The sequence below is a fragment of the Oncorhynchus mykiss genome, chromosome 1 (assembly GCF_057628025.1).
Source record: "Oncorhynchus mykiss isolate SJ-2025 chromosome 1, ASM5762802v1, whole genome shotgun sequence".
NCBI classification, from domain to species: domain Eukaryota; kingdom Metazoa; phylum Chordata; class Actinopteri; order Salmoniformes; family Salmonidae; genus Oncorhynchus; species Oncorhynchus mykiss.
In genome coordinates, this window is record NC_143022.1 from 15,826,202 (window position 1) to 15,847,979 (window position 21,778).

General features: G+C 44.4%; 1 protein-coding gene across 3 annotated transcripts in view; it reads left to right on the plus strand.

Annotated features, from left to right (window-relative positions):
• Positions 1-21,778, plus strand: part of LOC110486505 (rab GTPase-activating protein 1) — a 141,351-nt gene that overhangs the window by 71,165 nt on the left and 48,408 nt on the right. For 2 of the 3 annotated variants that reach the window (XM_090186337.1, XM_090186380.1), the window contains exons 14-17: positions 7,518-7,631; positions 11,936-12,010; positions 16,438-16,563; positions 21,179-21,322. In XM_090186337.1, the coding sequence (XP_090042463.1) occupies positions 7,518-7,631; positions 11,936-12,010; positions 16,438-16,563; positions 21,179-21,322 (459 nt within the window). Of the gene's footprint in view, positions 1-7,073; positions 7,390-7,517; positions 7,632-11,935; positions 12,011-16,437; positions 16,564-21,178; positions 21,323-21,778 lie in introns of those variants that run through there. The other variant, XM_036947621.2, reaches the window with a different exon arrangement.

Below are 21,778 nucleotides of genomic sequence, written 5' to 3' on the forward strand. Positions count from 1 at the left end.
AAACAGCTGGGCTCGATCCGTCAACCCGTATAGAAAACTCCAAGTCAGACTAGCTTTGAATTAGCCTTAGTAATTATGCCTGTAAAATGAATGACAGTGAGAGGACATGCGGCATCGCATATTGACCCCCCCCCTCGCTCTGATTCTTCTTCGCTTGTTTGACTGAGGCATGCTTCCTTCACAGATGTTTGTGACTAAATGACCATTTGTATTCCCTCTGCTTATGTATGGAGCCTATTTGTCAGGAACAATGGGCTTTACGACACCGCCACATATGAGAGCCATTTTCTTACACACAGAAAGAGAGAGAAGGACAAATGGAGTGAGAGAGAGATGGCTAGACAGTGGGGCAGAGCAAGATCCGATCCATTGCACTATTAACTAGGGACTGTGCCTGGATTGCAGCTTAGATGACTGTTCTTTCCAAACACACAACCCAGCCCTCCTCGGGGCAGCATTTGACTCGTATTTATTTAATTCAGTGTAATGGTGTTTGAGTTGAGTATAATTTCCAGCCTTTATCTCGTGTATAACACCTTTTTCAAACACTATTAGTATCAGCATCTCCAGTTACTGGTGCTGACCTCAGTATACCCGGCTGTGTACTACCCAATTCCCCGGTGCATCTTGCCCGAGGTGTGAGCGGCATTCAAGGTTTGCACCGGAGTGACTTAGTTACCACCAGCTCTGGTTGCAGAGTGAGCTTGTTAGGGAATGAGGCGATGGGTGTGGGAGTGTTAGCTTGACTTGGCAAAATCATCACTTTATTTTGGGGTGCTAAATGGGTTACCTGCCTGTGTTGCTCGCGGGGAAGAGTAATGCCTTGTCTGCCAACAGGCCCCCAAGCTGCATAGAATAACTCTCTCCTTATTGTTTCTCTTTCTGTTTTTCTTTCACTGTTTTTACCCCCCCCCCCCCTCCCCCCCACACACACACACACACACACTACACTCTGACCTTATCCTGCTTCAGTTGTTTTGTTGAATCCCTGCATATGTATTATATTATGTATCATAACATGCTGTGGTTCATGAGGATTCTGACCTGGTGGGACAATGTTTCCATGACATGTTATGATGAGGGAGTGGAAGGGTGTGTGTGTGTGTGGAGAGAGAGAGAGATTCATGAATGGTTTCTTTATGATAAGATTGTATTGTCGAGGATGGTCTTTGAGACCCTGGTAAATCTAGATCACCCCATGCCCACATAATGTTCCTACTGTCACCATCCAGTACAGTAGCATGATGGTAGTGGGTCTGGAGTAGGGTTGTGGCGGTCACCACATTTCCTCAGCCTGTGATTATCAAGCTGTCGGTCTCATTGACTGTTAATTAACAAACACATGTAGCATCTCCTGTCTTCCACACAAGCCACTGATGCAGACCTTTTGGAACACCTACATTTTAAAACGTCTAATGAATCCATGTAATATAGCCTACACCATCACAATGAATCCATGTAATATAGCCTACACCTTCACAGTAAATCCATGTAATATAGCCTACACCTTCACAATGAATCCATGTAATATAGCCTACACCTTCACAATGAATCCATGTAATATGATCTCTGAGAATTAACAGTCACACAATTTTATTTTAATTTAACTAGTCAGTTAAGAACAAATTCTTATTTTCAATGACGGCCTGGGTTAACTGCCTGTTCAGGGGCAGAACGACAGATTTGTACCTTGTCAGCTCGGGGATTTGAACTTGCAACCTTTTGGTTACTAGTCCAACTCTCTAACCACTAGGCTACCCTGCCTACACCTTCACAATAAATCCATTTAATATAGCCTACACCTTCACAGTAAATCCATGTAATATAGCCTACACCTTCACAATAAATACATGATTTATTTTAGACAGGTCTAAAGAAGCATGATTTGAAGAAAATGTAGTGTATTTCAGAAGAACAGAATAGCATACTCTGTTGTCCTGATCTGGCTATGCCAAATGGCTTTGGGATACACTAGTTCATTTAGCGGACAAGATTTGCTTAGAATTCCATGACATTATTTTATAGTATGAAGAATACAATTGAACTAAGCTGAATAAAATAGAAAGGATATTTTCTCCAAACGATTTGAGGGAGTGCGTACATACGGCTATTCTGTGTTGAGAACTAGGTATTCCTTTATGCTTAATTTAGAGAGATTAATGTGACTTAAGTTCTACAAACGTTGGGCTATATATTTTGATTTTTAATACGTTGTAAGGCTGCATGATTCAACTCTAATGATGATTTGGGAAAAAGTAGCTTGAAAGCCATGAGCTCTGCTTTTTTTTTTTTTTGCGCAGGCTGTACACAATACATCAATCTCTCATTCACAATTTGACAAGCACTTGATAATGCCTAGAATTTCACAGCAGCATCCCCTTTGTGTGGCCGTAATGCACCTAAAAAAAATCCATGCCTTTTGCGACCTTCTCCCTGAGTGCTGTGCCCGTGATTAGGTCTTTCTCACAGGCTACAAGTGAAGACAGACGCATCGGGGAACCAAACTGCGTACATCCTTATCCAATTCCAAGTTGTATATTGAAGATATTGGAAGAACGGTCCACAATTACTTTTCGTCAGCCAACAAGATGTGTAGGCCTAGCAAACAGCAAAAGCACTAGCCTATGTCATTCTACTATCCCCCATAGTACAAAAGTTAACCTATTCTGTGTGAGAAATACATATTCCAAACATAGTCTGGGACACTTGAGGGATGCAATGTGGCTGACACAACAGATCTGAACATTTAGTTTAAAATGTTGATAAACTATTAGACTATTTCTTAACATTATAAGCTATAAGCACAAATATTCAATTAGTGGAAAACACCATTATCAAAAGTTAGTTTAGCCACTTTAGTTGTGATACGAACCTTATCAAAACATATAGGCCTAAGGGCTAGGCTACATGAGGTGTGATACTAACCTTATTAAAACATATAGGCCTATGGGCTAGGCTACATGAGGTGTGATACTAACCTTATTAAAACATATAGGCCTATGGGCTAGGCTACATGAGGTGTGATACTAACCTTATTAAAACATATAGGCCTATGGGCTAGGCTACATGAGTTGTGGTACTAACCTTATTAAAACATATAGGCCTAAGGGCTAGGCTACATGAGGTGTGATACTAACCTTATTAAAACATATAGGCCTATGGGCTAGGCTACATGAGGTGTGATACTAACCTTATTAAAACATATAGGCCTATGGGCTAGGCTACATGAGGTGTGATACTAACCTTATTAAAACATATAGGCCTATGGGCTAGGCTACATGAGTTGTGATACTAACCTTATTAAAACATATAGGCCTATGGGCTAGGCTACATGAGGTGTGATACTAACCTTTTTAAAACATATAGGCCTATGGGCTAGGCTACATGAGGTGTGATACTAACCTTATTAAAACATATAGGCCTATGGGCTAGGCTACATGAGGTGTGATACTAACCTTATTAAAACATATAGGCCTATGGGCTAGGCTACATGAGTTGTGGTACTAACCTTATTAAAACATATAGGCCTATGGGCTAGGCTACATGAGGTGTGATACTAACCTTATTAAAACATATAGGCCTATGGGCTAGGCTACATGAGTTGTGGTACTAACCTTATTAAAACATATAGGCCTATGGGCTAGGCTACATGAGGTGTGATACTAACCTTATTAAAACATATAGGCCTATGGGCTAGGCTACATGAGGTGTGATACTAACCTTATTAAAACATATAGGCCTATGGGCTAGGCTACATGAGGTGTGATACTAACCTTATTAAAACATATAGGCCTATGGGCTAGGCTACATGAGTTGTGGTACTAACCTTATTAAAACATATAGGCCTATGGGACTATGATTCGAAAAAGGCGCAAAAAAAGGCATTGTTTCTTATGCTGGGCATCATTCACAAGTGAGAATATACAGTTACAGTCTGAAGTTTACATACACCTTAGCCAAATACATTTAAACTCAGTTTTTCACAATTCCTGACATTTAATCCTAGTAAAAATTCCCTGTCTTAGGTCAGTTAGTAGCACCACTTTATTTTAAGAATATGAAATGTCAGAATAATAGTATCGAGAATTATTTATTTCAGCTTTTATTTATTTGATCACATTCCCAGTGGGTCAGAAGTTTACATGCACTCAATTAGTATTTGGTTGCATTAAGTAAAAGGCTAATATTGTCACCCATCAGACTATTCTTGATTTAATCTTGTCTTTACATATAATAAATAAAATGTGTGAGATTTGTTTTGATTTAGAATGGACCATTATTGTGTACCTGGCAGCGGGAAAACATGTAATCTATGCACTTAAATTAAAATTGGAGGACACTTTTTGCGTGGTTAATTTCATGCCAGCCAGGTAGGCTATTGTCCTGTTGTAAATATAAGCAATGTGCTTAATATTAGGAAAGGTGAGAAATAAATATAGTAGGCCTAGCCTACTATAGTACGCTGATGGAATTCTCCTCTTTTTAGTAGAGCCCATCACTTTTTCTCACGCTATTGCATAGCCTATAGAAATGTGTGTTTTTCATTAGATTACATTTGTATTGATATCAGAGTGATTAGAGGGTTCTGAAATTGACACCCTTGCTAAAGATGAGCAATAATGACTGTATAAAATAAAACATTCAAATACTGAGCTGTATTGTATGCTCAAATAAATGGGGAAATTATTTTATTGCTCAGAGATTTTGTTGAACAACAATTCTTCTCAATAAGGTAGTGGTCGAAATTATTGACACCTTTTTAAAGATTCTTATAAATATAGTAGTCATAAGTTTTAATGCGTTGTCCCATATTACTTCTACAGTAATGTGGATGCTACCATTATTGCACATAATCCTGAATGAATCGCAAATAATGATGAGTGAGAAGGTGAGTGTCAAATATCATACCCCCCAAGACATGCTAACCTCCCCTGTTATAAGTAATGTCTTGGGTTATTACCTTTTAACCCACTGTAATTTTCTTTCACACAAATCCTTGCTCATACATTCTGCCTTCTCTCCCTTTTCATCTCTGTTCCTTTGAGTGCAGTGTGACAACAAGCCAGTGGCACGGAGCAGAGACGCCAAGGACATTGTATCAGAGAACTGGCTCATCTGAAGAAGTAGAGAGGAGACCTAGCCTTATTTACTGGCTTTAGGTGACTAATGGCGCCTTAAATTAGTAGTGACGTGCCGTTCATTTAATCAAACTGTTTACAACTGGCCCTGTCAACGAGATTCCTCCAGACCCAGATTGATGTTGCCATGGTACTGCGCTTTTTATTAATTATTAGACTGGTTAGAGTGTTGTGGAAAGGGGGACTGTTCAGAGAGTATGTGTGTACATGTTCATGCTGGTATCTATGGTATTGTTATACTTTTATCTTCATATTCTCAAGAAATGCCAAGACACATTGCACTAAGAAACATCCATGGCTTTTGCTCTAGTAATGGATGAATATAAAACGGTTAGTTCCAACCCACCCGTAATGCGTTGTGTGTCGTACCACCTCGTTTCCAATCTCGTTAAGCATTACAGGTTGTCATGTGCCAAGCTGGCAGCAGCAGCCACAGTCAAACCCTTCAACGGTCTGTTGTTTTTGCTGCCTTAAATGAATCCGTTGCTCCCTAAGCTGTTCTTAGGCTATTGGCTACTAGCTACGCACATCTAATTAGTATTAGCTGGACAGAATCATAACAAAACAAGGCCTATGTCATAGTAGTGTGTTCTAACCCAGTCCTCTATGAGATGGACACTGCTGTTGCACATATCTGTTATTTCAGTATGATATTTGAGCAACACTTTACTTAAAACCTGACGGTACTGTATAATGCTTTATAAACATGTATGAGCTGTTATATAATGTTTTAGAATACAGCTTTATACGGCTGTATAAAGCCCCCCCAACTTTTCCTTCAGTACAGCTTCAATTCATCAGGGTATGGACTCTACAAGATGTCGAAAGCGTTCCACAGGGATGCTAGCCCATGTTGACTCCAATGCTTCCCAAAGTTGTCAAGTTGGCTGGATGTCCTTTGGGTGGGGGACCATTCTTAATACACACTGGAAATTGTTGAGCTTGAAAAAGCCAGCAGCGTTGCAGTTCTTGACACAAACTGGTGCGCCTGGCACCTACTACCATACCCCGTTCAAAGGCATTTACCCTCTGAATGGCATATATAGTGGGGCAAAAAAGTATTGTCAGCCACCAATTGTGCAAGGTCTCCCACTTAAAAATATGAGAGAGGCCTGTAATTTTCATCATAGGTATACTATGATGAAAATTACAGGCCTCTCATCTTTTTAAGTGGGAGAACTTGCACAATTGGTGGCTGACTAAATACTTTTTTGTCCCACTGTATACACGATCCATGTCTCAATTAAATCCTTCTTTAATCTGTCTCCTCCCCTTCATCTACACTGATTGAAGTGGATTTAACAAGTGACATCAATAAGGGATCATAGCTTTCACCTGTATTCACCTGGTCAGTCTGTCACGGAAAGAGCAGGTGTTCTTAATGTTTTGTACACTCAGTGTATATCTATTTATCTCTCTCTGTCTCTCATTCTCCCCCTCCCCCCCCTTTATTCGGCTGTAGACCTGTAGTCAAGGTCAACTTCCACCTAATGTGAGCTGAATGACATGTTAGCCTGTGTGTTGATGCTCATGCCAGACTCCATTGCACACAATTAACCCCATTATACACAATTGAGTGTCATCTACTTTGGTGCATTTTGTTTTTACTCGTGCGCCTCTCAAACTCGCAAAGGCTGGCAGTTCCTCTTCTGTGATACACGTGAACTAGAAAGAGACCAAATGAGAACGACAGTGTATTTTCACTTTCTATCGCGCATGCTGTCACTCTCACTCATTCTCTCTCTCACACACACACACACACACACACACACACACACCAGTCAGAGCCGTCAGGGTGCCGGGTCCTGTTTTATCTGCAGCTCACAGTTGTTAGTGTGAGAATGCCAGGCTGCCAGTCATCCTGGAGGAAGTGCTGTGCTGCAGATTAGAAAGCCCAGGCAGCAGCTGAGTGGAATGGGACATCACCATGCGCTCACACAGAATATGCTCTGAAAACCAGAAAATATCATTTTCTTTCTCCTTCTGGGCTTTGTCTGTCTCTCTCTCTCTCTCTCTCTCTCTGTCTCTCTCTAGTCTACTGACTTAAACATGTTGGGTGGCGTTGTTTCTCTGAATATGTTTCCTTGGGCATACTATAGCTATTTGAATAATGCCAGCATGTTTAGTGAAGTTGTATGGGGTATTGATAAAATGTCCAATTATACATTTCTCTCTGACTATAGGTTGTGTTGCTTGTAGGTATTGAAACCCTGGAATAGCTATTTAGAGTCTGTTGGAAATGATCTTGTTCGTACGTGCCTTTATGTACACAGTATAGTGGTGTGTTCACACAGAATCACATTTCATATTTATAGTTGAATTTGTATATAGAGTAAAACAGTCACATATGTCTTACACAGCCCTTGTTTTGTGTTGCAGGACTCTGCTCAGGACGGAGTGATCACCAGAGACATCCACCGCACCTTCCCCGCTCACGACTACTTCAAAGACACGGACGGAGACGGACAGGACTCCCTCTACAAGATCTGTAAGGTACGGATGGATGACACACTGGTGATCGACGTTTATGAAAGCATGTACACTCCCTACCTATTTATTTGGACGGTGAAGCTAAAACTTTTAATTTGGCTCTATACTCTAGCAGTTTGGATTTGAGATGAAATGTTTTTAATTTGTATGTATGAAAAAACCCTCAAATTAAAAGTGACATTCTGTACTGTCGCTTCATATGAAACGTTTGATCTCAACCCCAAAAGTAAAGATCAAAGTTAAATAGTTTTAGCTTCAGTGTCCAAAGTAACGCGTAGAGTGTAGCTGTCAGAATTAATTGGTGTTTCTGTATCACTAAAACTATTGTTAGATGACTTGCGGGAGCAGCTAAAAGCTTACCTTGTATGATGAAGACATAATGCACAGAAACGTACTCTGAACAGAAACGTACAAGCTAACACAAACCACACAATACTCTACACACACCAAGTTGCCATAGTAACATGTTAGGATGCACACCGATACAATAGCTAACTTTGTATCTTGCTCAAAACCAACACATAAGCTTTTAGTTTTAAAACATGTAACTCAAATAGAATATAGATAAGGTATGAATCCAGAACGATGCTACATTTTCTTTCATCTGGTAATTCAGAGAACACAGAAGGATGCTGTGGTGAAAGGCGCACGCACGCACGCACGCACGCACGCACACACACACACACACACACACACACACACACACACACAAAGTGTCTTAACTTACCAACTATGTCAGTTTAGCACCAGGCTTTCATTTGTATGCAAATACATGTAGATTGCCTGTTGATAGGGTTGGTTAGTTCCTGAAGAGACATGCACTTTTATCTCCTATTCTATTCCTACAATGCTTTTTGTCATGCATTGTCCTTGTGAAGGAATTGTGTCAGGACCAGCCTAAAAAAACATCCAGAGAAACATCCCCCTGTACCTAATAATAATTTGAATAATTACTATCTAAAAGGCAAAAACTGATCCCAGATCAGATCTCCTACTCTGAGACTCTGTGAATACGGGCCCAGAAGAGGAGGAAACTGTAATGTAATATAAATCATATTTACTTTTAGCAGGGGCTTTTGTCCAAAGTCATGCGTGCATCCATTTGATGTGTTTGGGTGGTGCCAGGATTCAAACCCACTACCCTGACATTACAACAGCTATGCTCTACCAACTGATCTACAAAGGACCACAATATTAGGTCAAATTCTCCACCATTCTCAACCACGGTATTGGTTGTGCTCCAAATGATAATCATTACACACAACAGCCAGCCACAGTTAATCTGTCCCGGCTGACAAATAGGAATGTCATCTATCCCAGACCCCCATCCAGCTAGCACTGTACATCTGTCTAACCGTGGCAGAGCGGGTTGATTGGCAACACTCCATCAAACGTCTCTTACTCTCAAGACAGCCAGGCGGAGTATAGCTCCTCAATTACACTTCCCTCTGTATTCCAGGTGGAAACACATAGAAAAACATATTTCATTTCTGTTTTAAACTGTGGAGAATGTTACAGCAATCAAGACTCATTGACATAATATACTGTTTATAATATGTATGTAATGTTATAGTCAACTGTGGATTTTTATTTTAATCCACTTTAAGGTTAACATTTAACACCAATAATTATGTCATAAACAATCAAGCTCATCTTTGCACCCAGAACCAAGTCCCTAGAAACGACCTGATGCCAGCTAATGAAAACCCTGTATACGCTGATGGTGTGAATTAATAAGATAATTAATCACGTAGCCAGTCATGTCATTAATTGTCATCAATTATGTCCTGCTTATGACATTGTTCAGTAGGTCCTCGGGACAGAAGGTTCCAGTGACGTTTGAAGTAGTAGGGCACAAGGCTCTGGTCAAAAGTAGCACAGTATTATCAAAGATTTTGTAACTAAACCAAGATGGACTACAGCTTGTCGTTTCCAATGGGAACAAATTAGTCATCGTGGGCTTCCTCTCACTACCATATTTGGTAGTAAGTGACAATGCCAACCGGGTGCTTCACATTTATACATCCAGTGAAATATCTGTCTTGTTGTTTTATCTGTGGTATTATGCAGAGTAGTGTGTCATTTGAGACGTGAAGTGTACAATGCATTCTGAAAGTTTTTCAGACCCCTTGACTTTTTCCACATTTTGTTACATTACAGCCTTATTCTAAAATGGACTAAATAAATATAAATCTGTATCAATCTACACAGAATACCCCATAATGACGAAGCGAAAACAGGTTTTTAGAAATGTTGGCAAAAAAAAAGTATAAAATAAAAAACAGTAATTTCTTATTTACATAAGTATTCAGACCCTTTTGTTATGAGACTTGATTGGAGTCCACCTGTGATAAATTCATTTGATTTGGAAAGGCACACACCTATCCACATATATGGTCCCATAGTTGGGGAAAAAAACAAACAAGTCATGAGGTTGAAGGAATTGTCTGTAGCGCCCCCGAGACAGGATTGTGTCGAGGCACAGATCTGGGGAAGGGTACCAAAAAATGTCTGCTGCATTGAAGGTCCTCAAGACTACAGTGGCCTCCATCATTCTTAAATGGAAGAAGTTTGGAACCACCAAAACTCTTCCTAGAGATGGCCACCCGGCCAAGCTGGTCAATCGGGGGAGAAGGGCCTTGGTCAGCGAGGTGACCAAGAACCTGATGTTCACTCTGACAGAGCTCCAGAGTTCCTCTGTGGTTGTCCTTCTGGAAGGTTCTCCCATCTCTGCAGCACTCCACCAATCAGACCTTTATGGGAGAGTGGCCAGACGGAAGCCACTCCTGGCACATGACAGCCCTCTTGGAGTTTGCCAAAAGGCACCTAAAGAACTCTGACCATGAGAAACAAGATTCTCTGGTCTGATTAAACCAAGATTGAACTCTTTGGCCAGAATGCCAAGTGTCACGTCTGGAGGGAACCTGGTACTATCTCTACAGTGATGCATGGTGGTGGCAGCATCATGCTGTGGGGATGGTTTTCAGCAGCAGCAATTCGGAGTCTAGTCAGGATCGAGGGAAAGATGAACAGAAAACCTGCTCCATAGTGCTCAGGAGCTCAGACTGGGGCAAAGTTCACCTTCCAACAGGACAATGACCCTAAACACACAACCAAGACAGCTCAGGTGTGGCTTCGAGACACGTCTCTGAATGTCCTTGAGTGTCCCAGCCAGAGCCCGGGCTTGAACCCGATCAAACATATCTGGAGAGACCTGAAAATAGCTGTGCAGCGACGCTCCCCATCCAACCTGACAGACCTTGAGAGGATCTGCAGAGAAGAATGCGAGAAACTCCCCAGATACAGGTGTGCTAAGTGCCATACCCAAGAACACTCAAGGCTGTAGTCGCTGCCAAAGATGCTTCAATAAAGTACTGTGTAAAAGGTCTAAATACTTATGTAAATGTTATATTTAAGTTTTTTTTTATTTGTAATATATTTGCAAACATTTCTGGTTTTGCTTTGTCATTATGGGGTATTGTGGGTAGATTGATATATTTATTTTTAATCTATTTTTGGAATCAGGCTGAAAGTAAAAAAAAAAACATGTCAGGTCAAGCGGTCTGAATACTTTCCGAATGCATCTTTTCATCTTTCCCTGCAATAGGGTGATTCCCCTAACTGTAGATTTCGAGGAGGCTGTTTTGCCAACTGCTTTGAAGAAGACCGAACCAGGGAGCTATCTCTCTCTCTCCCCCTCTCCACCCTCCCTCTGTGTTGTTAAATCTGCCCTTTGAAAACAGGGCTTTACAAAGCTTTCCATCTTGATTGGCCCAGCAAGATTAAAGTCACGCCGATAAAGATGGTCCCGAAAGGCTTTCAGCAAGAAACAAAGGAAATATGCTTTCTATGCTGTATGAGCCGTGCAAATGGTCCTCTCCCAACTCAACATGTACTATCGATGTGAGCGAGCTGATAGTACTATAGACTGTAAAGAATCTCCCTGCACCTCTTAGACCGGCTCGAAACTGTGTACGTGACAAAAACAATTAGATTTTGTTAGACAATTAAAAGGCTTTCAAAACAGACCGTTGAAAATGGAACTAAAACTCTAGAACTGCGGACGTTGAGCAACTTTTAAACCACAAATAACAACTGAACAGCCTAGTATTTGCTGTGAGAAGGACTCATCCTCTGCAACATTTATACACCTTTTGAACTGCAGTGTGTGTCTTGAACTGTTTGGTGTGTCACATTTTAAAACACAAAAAATAATCTTACTCGGTATGTTACATGCATGACACACACAGTCTCTTATTCATGGTATGAGGTGGCTGACATTATTGGCTCTCTGCTTTGTGTTCCAGGCCTATTCAGTCTATGACAAGGAGATTGGTTACTGTCAGGGACAGTCCTTCCTGGCTGCAGTGCTGCTACTGCACGTAAGTAGGGCTCAAACCTCAATACAATGTCTACACAACATCTATGGAACCCACAGAGTGCAGTTGAGAATGAAGTCTGCACTGTTGTGATTATCAGTTTAATTCAATAATAAAAATGCATTGGCTCTGGAAAACGATTGCAGAGCGCAGAGTTTGGATAAGTGCAAAGTGCACGTATTAAGATTCAGTTAGTTGTATTGGGACTGATTGTGAGAACAATGGAGAGAAGGAAAGTTAAGGTTTAACAAAGGGAGAAGAGTGCAGCAGGAACAGGGTGAACAACAGGACAGTATGTCAGAGGAGATGGATGGAGGGAGGGGGAAGGATGGATGGATGGAGGAAGGGGGATGGATGGATAGAGGAAGGGGGATGGATGGAGGGAGGGAGGGGGATGGATGGATGGATGGAGGGGAAAGGATGGATGGATGGATGGATGGAGGGGGATGGATGGATGGATGGATGGAGGGGGAAGGATGGATGGATGGATGGAGGGGGAAGGATGGATGGATGGATGGATGGATGGATGGATGGATGGATGGATGGATGGAGGGGGATGGATGGCGGGAGGGGGAAGTATGGATGGATGGAGGGAGGGGGATGGATGGCGGGAGGGGGAAGTATGGATGGATGGTGGGAGGGGGAAGTATGGATGGATGGATGGAGGGGGATGGATGGATGGAGGGGGAAGGATCGATGGATGGATGGAGGGGGAAGGATGGATCGAGGGGGAAGGATGGATGGATGGATGGAGGGGGAAGGATGGATGGAGGGGGAAGGATGGATGGCGGGCGAAGGATGGGTGGAGGGGGATGGGTGGATGGAGGGGGAAGGATGGATGGATGGATGGATGGAGGGGGATGGATGGAGGGGGAAGGATGGATGGATGGATGGAGGGGGATGGATGGCGGGAGGGGGAAGTATGGATGGATGGAGGAAGGGGGATGGATGGCGGGAGGGGGATGTATGGATGGATGGCGGGAGGGGGAAGTATGGATGGATGGAGGGAGGGGGATGGATGGATGGAGGGAGGGGGTGGATGGAGGGAGGGAGGGAGGGGGATGGATGGAGGGAGGGGGATGGATGGAGGGGGATGGGTGGAGGGATGGAGGGAGGGAGGGATGGAGGGTGGGGGATAGATGGATGGATGGAGGGGGAAGGAGGAAGGGGGAAGGAAGGAAGGGTGGAGGGAGAAGTGGAGAGATGGAGGGAGAAGTGGAGAGAGGGAGGATGGAGGGAGAAGTGGAGAAGGAGGATGGAGGGAGAAGTGGAGAGAGGGAGGATGGAGGGAGAAGTGTAGAGATGGAGGGTGAAGTGGAGAGAGGGTGGGGGGTGAAGTGGAGAGAGGGTGGAGGGAGAAGTGGAGAGAGGGAGGAAGGGAGGGGGATGGATAGATGGCGGGGGAAGGAAGGAAGGGTGGAGGGAGAAGTGGAGAGAGGGTGGAAGGAGAAGTGGAGCGAGGGAGAAGTGGAGAGAGGGAGGTTGGAAGGAGAAGTGGAGAGGGAGGGAGGATGGAGGGATAAGTGGAGAGAGGGAGGATGGAAGGAGAAGTGGAGAGAGGGAGGATGGAGGGATAAGTGGAGAGAGGGTGGAAGGAGAAGTGGAGCGAGGGAGAAGTGGAGAGAGGGAGGTTGGAAGGAGAAGTGGAGAGGGAGGGAGGATGGAGGGAGAAGTGGAGAGAGGGAGGATGGAGGGAGAAGTGGAGAGAGGGAGGATGGAGGGAGAAGTGGAGAGAGGGAGGATGGAGGGAGAAGTGGAGAGATGGAGGGAGAAGTGGAGAGAGGGTGGAGGGTGAAGTGGAGAGAGGGTGGAGGGAGAAGTGGAGAGAGAGGGAGGATGGAGGGAGAAGTGGAGAGAGAGAGGGAGAAGTGGAGAGATGGAGGGAGGGATGGAGGGAGGGGGATTGATGGATGGATGGATGGAGGGGGAAGGATGGATCGATGGCGGGGGGAGGAAGGGGGAAGGAAGGAAGGAAGGGTGGAGGGAGAAGTGGAGAGAGGATAGAGGGAGAAGTGGAGAGAGGGTGGAGGGAGAAGTGAAGCGAGGGAGAAGTGGAGAGAGGGAGAAGTGAAGCGAGGGAGAAGTGGAGAGAGGGAGAAGTGGAGAGAGGGAGGATGGAGGGAGAAGTGGAGAGAGGGAGGATGGATGGAGAAGTGGAGAGAGGGAGGATGGAGGGAGAAGTGGAGAGAGGGAGGATGGAGGGAGAAGTGTAGAGATGGAGGGAGAAGTGGAGAGAGGGTGTAGAGAGAAATGGAGAGAGGGAGGATGGAGGGAGAAGTGGAGAGAGGGAGGATGGAGGGAGGGGGATGGATGGATGGCGGGGGAAGGAGGAAGGGTGGAGGGAGAAGTGGAGAGAGGATGGAGGGAGAAGTGGAGAGAGGGTGGAGGGAGAAGTGGAGAGAGGGTGAAGGGAGAAGTGGAGAGAGGGTGCAGGGAGAAGTGGAGAGAGGGTGAAGGGAGAAGTGGCGAGAGGGAGGATGGAGGGAGAAGTGGAGAGAGGGAGGATGGAGGGAGAAGTGTAGAGATGGAGGATGGAGGGAGAAGTGGAGCAATGATGGTGGGAGGGAGGGACAAGAGATGGATGGCGGGAGGGAGGGAGGGACAAGAGATAGATGGCGGGAGGGAGGGAGGGACAAGAGATGGATGGCGGGAGGGAGGGACAAGAGATGCATGGCGGGAGGGAGGGAGGGACAAGAGATGGATGGCGGGAGGGAGGGAGGGACAAGAGATGGATGGCGGGAGGGAGGGAGGAACAAGAGATGGATGGCGGGAGGGAGGGAGGGACAAGAGATGGATGGCGGGAGGGAGGGAGGGACAAGAGATGGATGGTGGGAGGGACAAGAGATGGATGGCGAAGTGGAGGGGGGAGAAGTGGAGAGAGGATGGGGGGAGAAGACGTAATTGGAAATGAAGGAAGCCGAGATGAAAAGGTGAGCAAGGTGTAAAAGAGAGAGAACGAGATATGGAGGGGGGGGGGGGGGGGGGGGGGGGTGAGGTCCTTCGGAATGCAGGAGGCTGGGGAGGTGTCCAGAATATTAATGGCCCATTCAGCCCAGGACACACGGTCTACCTGATTAAATACCCACCACTCTGTCTCTGCTTGTGGGTGGCTGTCTCTCTCTCACACACGGACACACACACACCGTCTCACTCACAACACAAACACTGTGTATTAAAGGGGGAGCATACTCACACCTTTTCTCTTTCACACTGACACTCCCATCTTCTGGTTTTCTTTCACACTCACCATATTGTCACCTTGTTTCTCCCTCCCTCCCTCACACACATCCTTCTTTCTCTTTTAGTCCCTCTCTCACTTTTCCCGATGCTCCAACCGTCTCCTAACTCTTCCTCAGAGGGTCTGAAAAATATCTCAATCCACAGAAAACAACACTTTGAAGTAACAAGAGACTCCACCAATCATTTATACTACTCCTGTTCACGGCAGTGCATTATTTATTAAGAAAAGCCTATTAAGAGCTGAAATGTCAACATTATATAAATCTTATCTGTATATATATCTTTATATATACTGAGTTGACCAAACATTAGGAACATCTTCCTTTTGAGTTGCACCCCCATTTTTCCCTCAGAACAGCCTCAATTCGTCGGGCCTTTCTTGCCAGGCGTGCCAGTTTCTGTCAAGAAATGCAACGTTGCTGGGGTTTTCACCCTCAGCAGTTTCCCGTGTGCATCAAGAATGGTCCACCACCTAAAGGACATTCAGCCAACTTGACACAACTGTGCATTGGAGTCAAAAAGGAACAGCATCCCTGTGGAACGCTTTCAACACCTTGTAGAGTCCATGCCCCGATGAATTGAGGCTGTTCTGAGGACAAAAGGGGAAGCAACTCAATATAAGGAAGGTGTTCCTAATGTTTTGTGCACTCAGTGCCTTCAGAAAGTATTCACACCCTTACACTTTTCCCACATTTTCATATGTTACATCCTGAATTTAAAATGGATTAAATATAGATTTTATGTCACTGTTCAATACACAATACCCCATAATGTCAAAGTGGAATTATGTTAGTAGACATTTTTACAATAAATGAAAAGCTGAAATGTTTTGAGACAGTAAGAATTCAACCCCTTTGCTATGGCAAGCCTAAATAACTTGCTTAACACGGCAGATAATAAGTTGCATGGACTCACTCTGTATGCTATAATGGTGTTTAATAATACTACCCCCTTCTCTGTACCTCACACATGCAATTATCTGTAATGTCCCTCAGTCCAGTAGTGAATTTCAAGCACAGATTCAACCACATTAAACATTATTAAAGTGACTGGTGTTCCAAAAGGTCAAAGGATAAAATGAAACAACTTCCGCTTGACCTCCCCGTATCTCAGAGCTCTCCTTCTCTCGTTCCTCTGTTGGTACACTCTAGCTAACCCCCCACTGGTTCTGTTTGGTCCTGTGGCTGTAGATGCCTGAGGAGCAGGCCTTCTGTGTGCTGGGGAGGATAATGTATGAGTACGGCCTGAGGGAACTCTACAAGAACAACTTTGAGGATCTGCACTGCAAGTTCTACCAGCTGGAACGACTGCTCCAGGTTAGTCCGCCCGCTTCACTGAAGCCCTTTGGAAAAACTTCAAACCTAACAAAATGTCACATAATGATTGTCATCGTGTGTGTGTTGCATGCGTGTATGTGCGCACATCATCAGCGTGTGTATCTGCAGACACTTAACCGTGCCCTATGCACCTTAAAGATGGAATCCGCAGTAAGGGGAAACGGCGCCACTGTCCTCCCCACAGACATTATTGTTTTTGTTTTGTTGACGAGGTCGGGAGAGCTGGGAGTGCATCGCGCAATTGGACGTAGCAGTTTGACCGTTAAGGATTCCATCTTTAAGAGCACGGACTGACTCTATTTTTGTAAGGGCCTGCCTTAGGTTCGTTATTTGGCAAAATCCACTCCAACTTGTTGTTTAATTTTATACAGAAATACATTTTAGCCTCCTCTAAGTAGGCCTTTTTTCAACGCTGGGTAAGTATTGACAGGCTAGCTCCCCAAGGCTAAGGAATATTAGCATTAATCGCTAAGGGTTGGCATACAGGTGGAAGTAAGTCAGTTTCTCTGTCTCTTTTCTCTCCAGCTCTCTCCTTCTCTCACTCCCTCTCTGACGGCGCTTTCTGAGCTGTGATGATGATCCCTTGCTTGACTGAATGACTGATTTACTGACTGAGTTGACTGATTTACACTAGTCTGTCAATCAATATATTGGCATATACAGTGCCATAGGAAAGGATTCAGACCCCTTGACTTTTTCCACATTTTGTAACGTTACAGCCTTGGATTAATGGATTCAAAAATAAATCAATCTCAGAAATCTACACCCAATACCCCATAAAGACAAAGTAAAAAACGTTTTTTTGAAAGTTTAGCAAATGTATTAAAAATTAAAAACAGATACCGAGTGGCACAGCGGTCAAAGACACAGCATCTCAGTGCAAGAGGCGTCACTATAGTCCCTGGTTCGAATCCAAGCTCTATCACATCCGGCCATGATTGGGAGTCCCATTGGGTGGCGCCCATTCGGCCCAGGTCGTCCGGGGTAGGCCGTCATTATAAATAAGAATTTGTTCTTAACTGACTTGCCTAGTTAAATATAATAAAAATATTCAGACCCTTTGCTATGAGACTCGACATTGAGCTCATGCGCATCCTATTTCCAGTGATCATCCTTGAGATGTTTCTACAACTTGGAGTCCACGTGTGGTAAATTCAATTGATTGGACATTATTTGATTTGTCTGTATAAGGTCCCACAGTTGACAGTGCATGTCAGAGCAAAAACCAAGACACGAGGTTCAAGGAATTGTCCGCAGAGCTCCGAGACAGGATTGTGTCGAGGCACAGATCTGGGGAAGGGTACCAACATTTTTTTGCAGTATTGAAGGTCCCCAAGAACACAGTGGCCTCCATCAGTATTAAATGGAAGAATTTTGGAACCACCAAGACTCTTCCTAGAGCTGGCCGCTCGGCCAAACTGAGCAATCGGGGTAGAAGGGACTTGGTCCGGGAGGTGACCAAGAACCTGATGGTCACTCTGACAGAGCGCCAGAGTTCCTCTGTGGAGGTGGGATAACTTTCCAGAATCAAATTGTATTTGTCACATGCGCCGAATACAACAGGTGTCGTAGACCTTACAGTGAAATGTTTGCTTACAAGCCCTTAACCAACAATGCAGTTAAAAAAAAAAAACAAGAACAAAAAAAGTAACAGATAAGAATAACAAATAATTAAAGAGCAGCAGTACATAACCATTGCGGGGCTGTATACATGTGGTACCAGTACAGAGTCAATGTGCGGGGGCACCGGTGTCGAGGTAATTCAGGTAATAATCACATGTAGGTAGAGTTATTAAAGTGACTATGCATAGATAATAACAGAGAGTAGCAGCAGCTTTCTGGGGGTGGGGGGGTGCAATGCAAATAGTCTGGGTAGGACATGCAGCACTCCACCAATCAAGCCTTTATGGTAGGTTGGCCAGGCAAAAGCCACTCCTCAGTAAAAGGCACATGACAGCCCACTTGGAGTTTGCCAAAAGGCACCTGAAGGACTCTCAGACCATGAGAAACAAGATTTTCTGGTCTGATATAACCAAGATTTAACTTTTTGGCCTGAATGCCAAGTGTCACGTCTGGAATAAACCTGGCACCATCCGTATGGTGAAGCATGGTGGTGGCAGCATCATGCTGTGGGGATTTTTTTCTGCAGCAGGGGCTGGGAGACTAGTCAGGATTGAGGATATTATGTAAGATTGCACCGGAGCAGAAGGCAGACGTTTTAAGTGCCCCCAATCGATTGTGTTTTTTGGTTTGTTTATCTGCGTTGTTTGTAACTTATTTTTTTACTCTTTTTATACATAATGTTGCCGCTACCATCTCTTATGACCGAAAATAACTTCTAGACATCAGGACTGCGATTACTCACCAAGGACTAGCAGAATCCTTTTTCTTCTTTCACGACTCTGACGAGCCCGAGGCGGAGGATATATGGCTCCCTTGGGAACAGGCCCCGAGCCCCGTGATCTTCAAAAGGTTCTACAGCTGCACCATCAAGAGCATCCTGACTGGTTGCATCACTCCCTGGTATGGCAACTGCTCGGCCTCCGATCGCAATAGCACTACAGAGGGTATTGCGAACGGCCCAGTACTTCACTTGGGCCAAGCTTCCTGCCATCCAGGACCCCTATACCAGGTGATGTCAGAGGAAGGACATAACAATTGTCAGACTCCAGCCACCCCAGTCATAGACTGTTCTCTCTGCTACTGCACGGCAAGCGGTACCGGACCGCCAAGACTTGGTCCAAGAGGCTACTCCCCAGCTTCTACCCCCAAGCCATAAGACTCCTGAACATCTAGTCAAATAGCTACCAGACTATTTGCTTTCCCCCTCCCCTCTCCACACCACTGCCAGTCTCTGTTTTCATCTATGCATAGTCACTTTAATAAACTCTACCTACACATACATACTACCTCAACTAACCGGTGCCCCCGCACATTGACTCTGTACCGACACCCCCCTGTATATAGCCTCCACATTGACTCTGTACCGACACCCCCCTGTATATAGCCTCCACATTGACTCTGTACCGACACCCCCCTGTATATAGCCTCCACATTGACTCTGTACCGTAACACCCCCCCTGTATATAGCCTCCACATTGACTCTGTACCGACACCCCCTGTATATAGCCTCCACATTGACTCTGTACCGTAACACCCTGTATATAGCCTCCACATTGACTCTGTACCGTAACACCCTGTATATATCCTCCACATTGACTCTGTACCGTAACACCCTGTATATAGCCTCCACATTGACTCTGTATCGTAACACCCTGTATATAGCCTCCACATTGACTCTGTACCGTAACACCCTGTATATAGCCTCCACATTGACTCTGTACCGTAACACCCTGTATATAGCCTCCACATTGACTCTGTACCGTAACACCCTGTATATAGCCTCCACATTGACTCTGTATCGTAACACCCTGTATATAGCCTCCACATTGACTCTGTACCGTAACACCCTGTATATAGCCTCCACATTGACTCTGTACCGTAACACCCTGTATATAGCCTCCACATTGACTCTGTACCGTAACACCCTGTATATAGCCTCCACTTTGACTCTGTACCGTAACACCCTGTATATATCCTCCACATTGACTCTGTATCGTAACACCCTGTATATAGCCTCCACATTGACTCTGTACCGTAACACCCTGTATATAGCCTCCACATTGACTCTGTATCGTAACACCCTGTATATAGCCTCCACATTGACTCTGTACCGTAACACCCTGTATATATCCTCCACATTGACTCTGTACCGTAACACCCTGTATATAGCCTCCACATTGACTCTGTACCGTAACACCCTGTTACTTTCATCTCTTATCTGTATTTTTTTGAAACTGCACTGTTGGTTAGGGGCTCGTAAGTAAGCATTTCATTAAGGTACAACACCTGTTGTACTCGGCGCATGTGACTAATACGATTTGGTTTGAAAAGATGAACAGAGCAAAGTAAAGAGAGATCTTTGATGAAAGCCTGCTCCAGAGCGCTCAATACCTCAGACTGGGGAAAGAGTTCACCTTCCAACAGGACAACAACCCTAAGCACTCAGCCAGGACAACTCAGGTGTGGCTTCGTGTCCCAGCCAGAGCCCAGGCTTGAACCCAATCAAACATCACTGGAGAGACCTGAAAATAGCTGTGCAGCGACACTCCCCATCCAACCTGACAGGTTGAGGATCTGCAGAGAGGAATGGGAGAAACTCCCCAGATACAGGTGTGCTAAGTGCCATACCCAAGAAGACTCAAGGCTGTAATCACTGCTAAAGATCCTTCAACAAAGTACTGAGTAAAAGGTCTAAATACTTATGTAAATGTGATATTTAAGTTCATTTTTTAAAATAAATTAGCAAACATTTCTAAAAACCTGTTTTTGTTTTGTCATTATGGGGTATTGTGTGTAGATTGATCAGGAGGAAAAAACAATTTAATGCATTTTAGAGTAAGGCTGTAACGTAACAAAATGTGGAAAAAGTCAAGAGGTCTGAATACTTTCTGAATGCAGTGCTTATACTGTGAAATGAACTCTCCTTTCTTCCTACCGAGTGGTTTCATCTCCTCTTATTTCCTTTCTCCAGGAACAACTCCCAGAACTCTGGTCCCACTTCCAGGACCTCAATCTGGAAGCTCACATGTACGCCTCTCAGTGGTTCCTCACGCTCTTCACAGCCAAGTTTCCCCTCTGCATGGTCTTCCACATCACTGACCTGCTGTTGTGTGAGGTAAGAAGTTAAGAAGCCCCAACACTATTGTTAAGACTCATTTTAACACTCCTCCTAATCCCAACACTGGTCCTAACCTTAGTCCTATTCCTTACCCCAACACTGGTCCTAACCTTAGTCCTATTCCACAGTACATTACCAACCTGCTGTTGGTACACTAAACTTAAAGGGATAATTTGGGAGTCAGGTGAACTCGTGGACACCATGTGTATGTCTCTGCATGCAGTTTGAAGGAAGTTGTTAACTAGCGTTAGCACAGTGACTGGAAGTCTATGACACTGATTCTCAACTGGTGGGTCTTGTGGGAGGTTTTAAATGGCTTGCGGGTATAACAAAAAAAAAGTTGAACCCTTTGGGCCTTGGTCACTATTAAGGGAATAGGGTCCCATTTGTGACTCAGCACTGTGGCGTTCTCGCTCCTTCTCTCTGTGATTCTCTCCCTCCCTCCGTCTCTCG